Source organism: Alligator mississippiensis, chromosome 8 (assembly GCF_030867095.1).
Source record: "Alligator mississippiensis isolate rAllMis1 chromosome 8, rAllMis1, whole genome shotgun sequence".
Lineage (NCBI taxonomy): Eukaryota > Metazoa > Chordata > Crocodylia > Alligatoridae > Alligator > Alligator mississippiensis.
The window spans coordinates 5,731,670-5,742,233 of record NC_081831.1 but is presented as its reverse complement, the minus strand read 5'-3'; the positions used below and the strand labels follow the sequence as shown (position 1 = coordinate 5,742,233).

Sequence of the window (10,564 nt, the reverse complement as noted above, 5' to 3'; positions counted from 1 at the left end):
AGACTAGTGCTCCTAGATCCCCAAGGTGCTTTTGAAACTCAGACCCTCAGATCATAAATGGACACATGGACCACAGGTTTGACAAACCCCTTTCCTTAGAGTCTTGTTTAAAATCCTGTGGGGTGCATTGTATCCCACCAGTTCAGATGGGCTCCCAGATGCTTCTCCAATCCATCTCCAGTTCTGGGAGGAGGGAGCCTCTTATAAACCCAGAGGCAGCAGCCAATTTCCAGGGGAGCAGAAAGCAAAAAGAAAAATAAAAAGCAACAGCACATCTCCTAGAAGTCAGTGGTATATAATCCATCATGAAGTGGTTTTAGCAATCTCCTTGCTCCCAATGGCAGGCATCTGCATTTAAAAATCAATATCACATAAGTACAAACACACTATTAATGAGAACCTGTTGGGAAAGCATAGGGAGTTATAATTAGTTGCACTTTAGCAGCTGTGTGTGTCAGGGAGCCACAACTACATTTCTCTCCTGGAGGAAATGCTAAATGAGATGTTTCAGAGCCAAATACCACATGCTTTTGTCCCTGAAAAAGTTGGACTGTGTTCCCCTAGCCTTTGTATTGGTGTTTTTTTCCAAGTGATGGTGTTTCTGATTCAGCCTGTTCTCCTGTGTCACTACAAGCCAAACCCTGTGTCCTTACTGTGTGGTCCTCTTCTTGCAAAAGCAGTCCAAAATGACCACTGGACCACTCAGATGGCTAAGAGCTACTCCCTGTTGTAAGGGGTTTTTGGGATCATTCTTATTAGTTCTACACATCTGCATAAGCCCTTTCACTAATTAGTTTTCATGATTTTTTTTTCCCAATCCCTTTCAATCATGAAAATAATTTCTCTGTTCTAACTTATTCCAGCTGCTGGGCTTGACTCCTGTTCAGATATCTCTTATGCTCCTTGCTGCCACAGAGTGAAATTCATACCGAGTGTGTGTGAGGATGTGAAAGAGAATAACTAATGTTGCAGGATGTGAGCGAAGCCCCCTATGGTATATGGAATTCAGGGCACTTGTGTTGATTTCTTGGTGTGGTGTTTTTCTCTTGTATTTTTAAACTGCTCTTGCTCAAATTCAGAGATGGACCCAAGCTGTAAAGTTTGGTCCTGAAGCTTCCTAAATATCAGGGGTGTTTTGGAATCAGGGGTTTTGCCTGGCTCCTTTCACTTACAGTTTGTTTTCAGCAGATTAATTATACGAAGACACTAGTTAAAATGGTACCTTTGGCTATATTCAAACCCCAGGGCTTTTACCTATCCTACTCCTGTGCCTGAGATCAGACTGCTGCTATCCAAACCTTTGGTACAGCAAATGCCCCCTCCAAAACAAAACAATCTGTCTTTAACTTTAAGAGTGAAATCCTAACTTTACTCAAAACAATGGCAAAACTGCCGCTGACTTTAATGAAGGTATGGGATTTTACTGTAAGTTTTTATAACAGAATTGTAAAGTCAGTAACAAATAAGACATAATTGCTTCTGGCTGGTGTCAGTATAACCAGTCTCCCATTCCCACCTAGCTTTTCTAAAAGTGGTAATCCAATTACATTCCTAGGAGCTGCAGTCCCCATCTTAGTCCCCTGCTTAATGCTGAACAACTCTCAGCCAGTTCACTCTCTTTAAACTTTCTCAGCATGCTCGTCTGGTAGGTAGCCCTTTAAATTTGGTTGGGCAAAGCAACCGCTGCAGTGAAAAGACCTGTTTGCATTGGACTGTTGCAGAGGGCATTTCCTTCTTTTCTAAGTTTAGCGCTATTCCTAAGGAATTGTCTTCTTCCTGGGGAAACAGCACATCATGCTACCTGGACTCTTTATTGCTTCCAAAAAACACCATCAAGATTGCCTCCCTATTCCCAAACTTATTTTTCCATCCTATACCTATATCTTTCACTTCCATGAAGCATGAAAATGGATGGGAGCATCCTTTTGGTCCTGCCAAAGTGCCAAGGGTAAGCTGACAAGCATCGGGGCTTGAGCTATAACTAGCTCGTTCCCTGGGAGAGGAGATATTTGAAAAGACGAATCCTTTGCCAACCTGCAGATGTGTCTTTTGATCATATCTATATATATAGATATAGATGCACACACACATTCTTCATCTTTACAGAGGATCAGGAATCTTACTAAATGTAAAGGTGAAGGTAAAAGTGCCATTTGAAGAAGAAATAATGTCTGTGATAATGCCTGGTTCAGAGCGCTTTAGACTGAATAGAGGCAGTTGGACTCCTGACCTTTGTTCAGTGCCGTTCGTATAGCTGGGGGTCATGTCAGATTTGTAGAAATCCAGCATGCAGGGCTGGCAAAGGGGGTGTTTCTGCAGACAAAAACACACAAGAGTGTGGAGAGTTCACATTTAAACCTTGTAGGGTAGGTGTGATGGTACACCCTAAGATTACGACTTGCAGGAGAGCTGACAGCGGGGCTGCTCTGTTTTTCAGTGAAAGTCCAACTAAACTTTAGCTGAATTTCACTGTGGTTGGTTTTGACTCGGAAAAGCTTTGAGATATTAGAAATCTTATCCAAATGCAGCCCAGGCAAGAGACAGGAAATCTTGTGAGGATTGAGTTTGTCCTGTGATTAATATAACTTTATTCTCACGGTACTCTGTCCATTTTTCTTTCATTATATCAACTTCCGGTAAAATTCCCATCTGCAAAATAATACAATTTTGGAAAATTTAAAATCTAATTTTTTTTTTTTTTCCAGAAGGGAGTCATCATCCACAATTGCATGTTGTAAAGAAGTTCACCTGACATTTTTTCTGTAGAAACACTATAATCAACGTTTTCTGTGAAGGGATGTGAGAAATCTTGTCTCAATTTCCCTGTTCTGACAAGTTGAACATTTGATTAGTTCTGGGTGGCCGTTCGGACTGGAACTGATAAGATAAGGGTATGTGTCATTACACTGAGAAATAGTCTCCTATTTTAGACTCTTTCTACTTAAAGGGACATTGATAGGATTAAAAAACAAAACTCAGCTTTGCCAGAAATTCACATTCTTTGCAAGAATTCATGAAACTGAAAAATTAAAATCTATATTCTTTCCCCACCCCCACACACAAAAGAATACATTTAAAATGGTTTATTTAAAAAAGAAGAGTGAGTACAATATACATGCTTGTGATTATATGGGCAGTACTGAAGCACATTGGAAATAACATTTTGAGGACTGCAAACAGAAATGTGACCTCAAGGGACATGGTAGATTAGCCCTTGTGGATATATGTCCTATACAGAAAGAAAAACCAATACAAGACTACTCTGTTGCTAAAAGCACGAGCATATGGATGACTGCTAGTTTCACCCCTATTCTGTTCGGTATAAGAAACAGGAGGAGATGGTTGACAATGTACGTGTAGCTGTGTTTCTCAGAAAATCAAATCTGATACCAGTGAGGCTTCTTTTTATATCTTTTATTCTTGGAAGTTGTCTTTTCCAGATAGGAGAATATCAGACAGACAGATTATTACTATTATTTTAGCACCAACTCAGAAAGCGGAGCGCCATTATGCCAGGTGCTGTATACGGATGAAAAGAGTGCATACGGCCCTCTTATCCTCTCTGCTGTTGAGTCAGTGTCTCAATCCTGGAATAAGCACAATGATTTCAGAGTCACGACCCACGGACTAAGAAAATACTTAACACATAGGGTTGGTGGACAGTTTCGGGGTTTTGTCAAAATATTTTATTTTCCACAGGAAAAGAGACTTTGGCACTATTTTTTCATTGGAAAAATCAAATTGAACTGAAATGCTTTGTTCCAGGTTGCCAGCCCAAAACACTGCATTTCACTTCAGATGATCCTCTGCCCCTTATGGCCTTGTTCTCCTTCACGAGCCTGGCTTCCTTGTCAGACTGCATAGCCCATGACGCGCTATGGTCTTCTCAGGTTTTTAAGCATTTCTACTCAACATGAGTAAACGTGCTGGAGTGTGGCTCTGAATAAACCAGCCCTACCGGTACCCTGCCCCTGAGCTCACAGAACGGAGATCACACGAAACACCAAAGTCAGCACGATGGTTTAAGTTCTAGGGGGTGAAGATCCACATACAAACTGCTAGACAGTCAGCCAGCTCATCCCAAAACACTTAGCCGAGAAGTCCCGTGGACACAGTGTACACATACTGTACAACACACACGTGCAGAACTGCAGGTTTGAGTCACGCTTTAGAAAAAGGCTCACTTTTCAACCAGAACCAGGCTAAACATGGTCACTGGAAGATGATGATGAAAAAACCCACCCCAACCCAAACCAAGCATTCTCCACTTTCATTTCAACACAGGCAAGTTTAGAAAGACAACCTACATCTAGCTCCTGCTTTGAAAGGGAATGTTTTTGTAATTACAGTAAACACAAACGAGGACTTATTTCTAATGATTACTTTAGCAACACGCACCGGGAAGCAATAATTCTAGGGAGCTGTACCTGAAATACATAGGTGTAATACAATACATAGATGTAAATTAATAAGCACTTAGTATAACCCACTAATGAGACAGAATGCTTTTTTAAATGTCATTTTCTACCTCTATCGTAACTAATTCATTTATTTTAATTAAGAAATCTCAAAAAGTAGGAAATAATTTATTTGTTTGAAAGCATAAAGACATATGTAAAAACAATTCTTCAAGAACTTTAATAAATTTAGTCATATGCCCCTCCTTCCTTTTATTTTACTTGCTGGAAAGTTCACTACTGGAAAGTAGGTAAGATATTTTTCTCTTCCATAGTTCAAAAAAAATTGCCAGCATCTTTCCCTTCGTGCCCTGATGTAAAAATAAAAGCATGGCAGTGGTGCTTTTTATAAGCGTGTCCATTTCATACTAATTAGCCATGAGAATGAAATATGCCTCAGTACAAAAGGTTTGGACAAGTTTGCTATCAAAATTGTAACCTGGCTGTAGCTCATACAGGGAGGAAGGCCTTGGTTCAATTGAACTGGACTTCTTGCAAAAATATCTATGTAGATGCACTGATGGGGTGTAAAGGTTACAAGAAAAGAGTATTTAAAAAATCAGGATTTTCTCTCAGTTGGGGTTTTTTTGGCTGGTGGAGACAGAAGGCCTGGACAGTCAGGATTTTACTGGGCTTTTTTTGGCATATGAAGGCATGTCTTCCTAGGTTTGACTGCAAGACTCTGTTTATAGGTACAGGAAACATTTTGCACCATAAGTAAGGTTGAAGGATATTATGTCTTTTACAGTGGCATCCTTTATCAAAAAATTTACTCAGTCATTTATGTTAAATAGGTATTACAGAAGGAATTAAAACCCCAAAGAATTTAAAACAAGTCAGATAAAGATTCCTGGCCCGAGTCACTCGGCATTCACTGCCTTGGCTGTTGTGATATCATCACTTCATTAGTACTTTTTAGTCACCCTCAAGTTCCAGGGCAGATAAAACCCTGGAGCCTACAGGCATTTGATGTCCACGTCTTGCTGGAATTCAACAGGAATTGGTTACCCAACTCCCACATGCCCAGGTCCAAAACCCATTGAAGCTGATGAAGAGACTTTCATTGACTTCTATTACTGTTCCACCAAACCCTTAAGATCCTTTGAAAATCCCAGCCTAAATTTCTAGTATAAAAAGCTGAGTAGGAATCTAAGAAAGTATTTCAAACCTTTTCAGAAACCTCATAAAGAAGTAAAAAGGACACGTCTGTTTTTTTTCCCAGCTTAGGTGATACATGGGGTCTACTGTGGGCTCTCTGCATTTCATTATTAAGGAATAAATTAAATTGCTTTGAACCACTGTTTCAGCAAAAAAAGCAACTATAATTGTGCCATGTGGCACTTATTAATAATAAAAAGTTTAATAAATATTTAGTAAACCATGAGCACTTTTGTTCTGTTTTAAAAAATAGTCAGCATCCAACTAGCACTCCATGTTGCTGCAGAAATATTTGCTGTTCTGAATAATGGATCAATATATTTGCTTTCCATTTTCATGTACACATAGCTTTGATACCTTAAATTACACTAACATTAGCGTCACACTTGTGAAACAGTAAGAAAAAATAATAGTGCGACCCTTATGGAATCACCGGTTTCACTGGCATCGGGCCCAGCTCCATTTCCATTTCTTGCAACATGCGGACGATATAGGGGCCGAATTCTGAGAGGTCTGGCACACCTCTCCTGACACACAGTGCTCAGCCCCTTGCTGGATCAGGCACTAGGCTGTTAGCAGCGAGGCAATTCAAGTTTTTTAAAACTTTAGGCAAGAAAGGATTTTTGCAAATATACTTGAGCTGCTTTCTACTTTAATTCTGTACCATTTACTTATTATAGAGTGCATCCATCCTGTCTCCACACCTGTCTCTGCACCTCCTCCATAGACTCCTTGGTTGTATTGCACAAGACTATGACTAAGAAGGGAGGCAGGGCTTATCGCTGCAAATGACCCTGCCTTTGCATCCTGCAGCACTTGGCATGCTACAGTCCAGTAGCACAAGCTGGCTGCAAATACTTTTCCCTCCTGTATTTCATTTTCTTCAGGAGGCAGCTGCTTCTGAGACAGCTCAGTTCCCTTTTTTTGCCTGTGTCAAAGGAAACTGGATCATATGGTAGTTAAGTTTTGAAGGACAGCATTAGGCTCCATTGGTGATCAGCCTCAGGCTTGGAAATGAGATATATTTAGTTTATTTTAAGGGATTATACTTTTTAAAAATCATACTGAAATTGTTATACATCTCTTTAAAACACAATGGCAGCTCAACTTTTCCAGTCTCACTGCTACATGGTACGCATAACCAAAGTGCAGGGCCGTGAACTGTTTTCACCTTTTTGACACCAGAATGAAACAAACTCCAAATAGCGTTAAAAAAGACAACCAAACTATGAACATATAATATCTTTAAGTCATTCCAGTATTCCAAGGTCTTCATTTACCAGCCCCAGCATATGTTGTTTCAAGAAGTAAAAGAGAGTTTTAAAACTTCTCCTTCTCTTAAGATCCATTCTGGTTTCACATTTTAAAAAAGAGAGAGGGGAGGAAAAACCCTTCAAACAGGTGTTGTTCTTCTGTTGACCATGCTGACATGTAGTCCTTCTTTAAATTCCTTCTGAAGGAAGTTGTGGACCTGCAGAAAACTGGCTTCTTGTTCTGCATTGTAACTGGCTGCAGTTGTAACCTTCAGGGGCTCTCTGGATAAAGTGTACATGGAAATTTCATTCATGGGGATGGAGCTTGCAATCTTCATGCCAACTGGGGAAACGTCCCTAGACGGAGAAGGCTCTGTCGATCTAGAACTTGATCTGGACCTCCTCCTCCTGTACCTATAGCTTGGCATCCTGGCATAAGGAGAAGAAGAAGTCTTAAGGAATTCTCTCCTGGTCTTAAACCTCAGCTCTTTATTTTTCTCAATGTAAATGTTCACAGCCAGCACTCCTATGGTTTCAGCCACAATAAAAGACAAAGCTCCAAAATAAAAAGACCAGCCATAGCTGTAATGGTTCTTTTTGTCCTCGTCTCGCTTGTCACTCGGGTCACCAGCATTGCTTGATATGTAGACAATGATTCCTATGATATTACTTAATCCTAGAAAGAAAAACTAAAAATTAGTCTTTATGGAGATGGGAAGACAAAAATCTCACACCGCACCATTCTCTAGATGGGGTGGTTATCAACCTTTTAGAGCGGTGAGCCACCACTTGAGACCCAGCTGGCATTGTGGGCCACCGATCCCATTGGGGGGCACTGCTCCTCTTCTCAGCTCCCCCCTCCGCAGCACCCAAGCTGCCTGCTGCTGCTTCCCCCGTTTGCCATTGCTGCCAATGCCTATCCCCAACAGCAGTGGGGGGGAGCAAATGCACAAGCAGTTGTAAGCAGGGGTAAAAAAGAGCAACTGGGAAGGCTCTGGGGTGGGGGACACTGTGAAGGGGTCGAGATTGGTGGCCTGGTGTAGTGCAGAGAAGAGGTACGCACCAGGCCGAGCTGCATGCTGCAGATCCCATGCTGCCACAAGCCAGATCCAATCACTTTGCAGGCTGGATCTGGCCCATAGGCTATAGGTTGCTACTCTAGATCCAAAACAACTTAGTTATTACCATGCAAGATTTAATTTATTTGCCTTAAAACAGCATTAACAAATCATAAGAGCAAAGCCAAATACGGTACCTTGTCTGGGGGATGAAATAAAAGTGCATATTGGAAACTAAAGGCCTGATCTCATTGAATAATTTATATTAGTTAGCTCTTAAAAGGCCTGAGACAACTTTCTTTGAAGTCGGTGGAAATATTTCGGCCTGCTTCAGTGTAAGTTGGATCCAGGGATATGACGTACTTTTCAGACATGGATCTCAACATTTTTCACGAAAGGAGATGAGCATCATTTTACCAGTGGAGAAAATGGCCACAAAGAGGTTACGTGGCTTCCTCAAGCTCTCGCTGCAGGATACTAGGAAGGCCAGGACAGGAGCCCAGGCCTCTGGACGCCAGGAGAGCCCTTACCCACCGAGTCACGCTGACTTACACATCGCTTACGCAGCTCACAAGACCAGGCTGTAATTCTTTGTTTAGTGACAGAGAATGGTGGTATTCAGGAACTTAGTTTGTATTTAGTAGATCACTAATATTCAGACCTGGTAATAAAAATACATTTTGATCTCGGTTCACTTTGATCAAGATAAGATGCTTTCCACCTTGCTAAACTTTCATCTAAATGCTGCATGCTTAATCTGTGGGTTTGTGGAAAGATACTAGCAATGTGCCTAGTGCTCCATGATATTTCTAGCATGAAAAATGTGCTAGCGTATCCCAGGCAGCTTTTTCAAGTCGCAATACTTGAGGGGGAAATCAGGCCTTATCTATGAAAGACACTTACTTTAGATTCCATACAGTCATCTCATTTTAATGTCTTTAAAAAGTATAAAACATTGGGATTTCTGGCCTTTGCTGAAGGACAAAGAAACCATCTTTCCAGAAAAACTCATTAGCTAAATGCCTTTCCAGGATTTTGATGTTGTAGCATGTCTAGGAAATACTCTGTCGCATGATATTTGCCTAAGAGGGAGTTTCTGATTCCTTTCAAATCCTAGGCATGGGAGCAGTAAGAGGCCCTGACAGGACCCTTGAAAGTCTGTGCGCTGCTTGGGAGCTAGATCCTGGGAAACTTTCCTCAAGAAGGGGCAAGAAAGGCGAGCGTGATTTAATCCCATGGAATGTCAGATTTAATCCCATGGAATATTTTCAGGAAAGGGTCAGAGATGCCCTTCCCCATGTAGAAGGAGTCGAAAGAGCCTAATATATTGGAAGAAAATCCATGGAACCGACCAAAGAGACCGATGTGCAGCTTGCCATCTGCTCTGTTTGGAAACTACAGTAAACCAAACCACAGGGGAAATGGCAAACCGAAATGCAGACACCTTGCCGGGGATGATGAAGATCAATGCACTCCTTTATGTGTGTCAGCAACTGCAGCAAAGATCTGGAAGTTATGTAAGTATCCAGGGAGCTTTTTCAAGCCCCCGGCTGTCTGAGAGGACGTTCACACCCGCCCACAGTATGTTCACATCGCTGCTGCACTCTCAGAAATCCACTAGCGTTGTTTGTAAAATGCACAACTGGGTTATTCAGGGCTGCTCCCAATAACTTGTTTCAGCTACTTGTGTGCCTTTTACTTCTAAAATCTCTCGCATGGTCATCTTCAGAGGTGAGCTGAGGCTACAAAATTTGGATCCAGCTCCATAAGTTTATTGAAAGCTGAATATCTTTAAGAATGTGGGCCTAAGTTACAGCAAGAGTGTGATCAACAGGGAATTGAGCCCCCACATCACTAAAGACTCAATTTAGCACTGTCGTTTAGCACTGTAGCTGCTGGCCTGTCTTTCCTCCTCTTTCACGGTCAGTGGAGAGTGAATGCAGCGGAGAGGAGTTCAAGTTCATCTGCGAACATGGACTCTTTCAGCAAACCTGCCCCTATCTCCTCAGCACATCATAGATGCATATTTCATGTAGGCTTGTTACATATCTGCTGAGCCTTGTCTGTGCTTTTGCATTTCCAAGCTGCACATCGGTCTCTTTGGTCGGTTCCATGGATTTTCTTCCAATATATTAGGCTCTTTCGACTCCTTCTACATGGGGAAGGGCATCTCTGACCCTTTCCTGAAAATATTCCATGGGATTAAATCTGACATTCCATGGGATTAAATCACGCTCGCCTTTCTTGCCCCTTCTTGAGGAAAGTTTCCCAGGATCTAGCTCCCAAGCAGCGCACAGACTTTCAAGGGTCCTGTCAGGGCCTCTTACTGCTCCCATGCCTAGGATTTGAAAGGAATCAGAAACTCCCTCTTAGGCAAATATCATGCGACAGAGTATTTCCTAGACATGCTACAACATCAAAATCCTGGAAAGGCATTTAGAAAGGAAATGCTACTAAATAACTAAATTTCAGGCAAGAACATACCTGCTGCAACAAAAAGAATCCCAGCACTGAGAATAATGTTGTTTTTGCTGCTATAAATCCTTCCTGCTCCAACACAGAGTCCTCCCAGCAGTAGTAATACAGTGCTTAGGATGGGAAACACGCTGGAGGCACGGACAATGCCTGAGGGAAAGAT

General features: G+C 41.6%; 1 protein-coding gene across 1 annotated transcript in view; it reads right to left on the bottom strand.

Moving 5' to 3' along the window:
* Window positions 1-3,068: 3,068 nt before the first annotated feature.
* Window positions 3,069-10,564, bottom strand: part of CACNG4 (calcium voltage-gated channel auxiliary subunit gamma 4) — a 59,014-nt gene continuing 51,518 nt past the window's right edge. The window contains exons 3-4 of the mRNA XM_006260268.3: window positions 10,411-10,551; window positions 3,069-7,544 (exon numbers count right to left, since the gene is read on the bottom strand). Of these exons, the coding sequence (XP_006260330.1) occupies window positions 7,009-7,544; window positions 10,411-10,551 (677 nt within the window). The 3' untranslated portion in view covers window positions 3,069-7,008. The remainder of the gene's footprint in view (window positions 7,545-10,410; window positions 10,552-10,564) is intronic.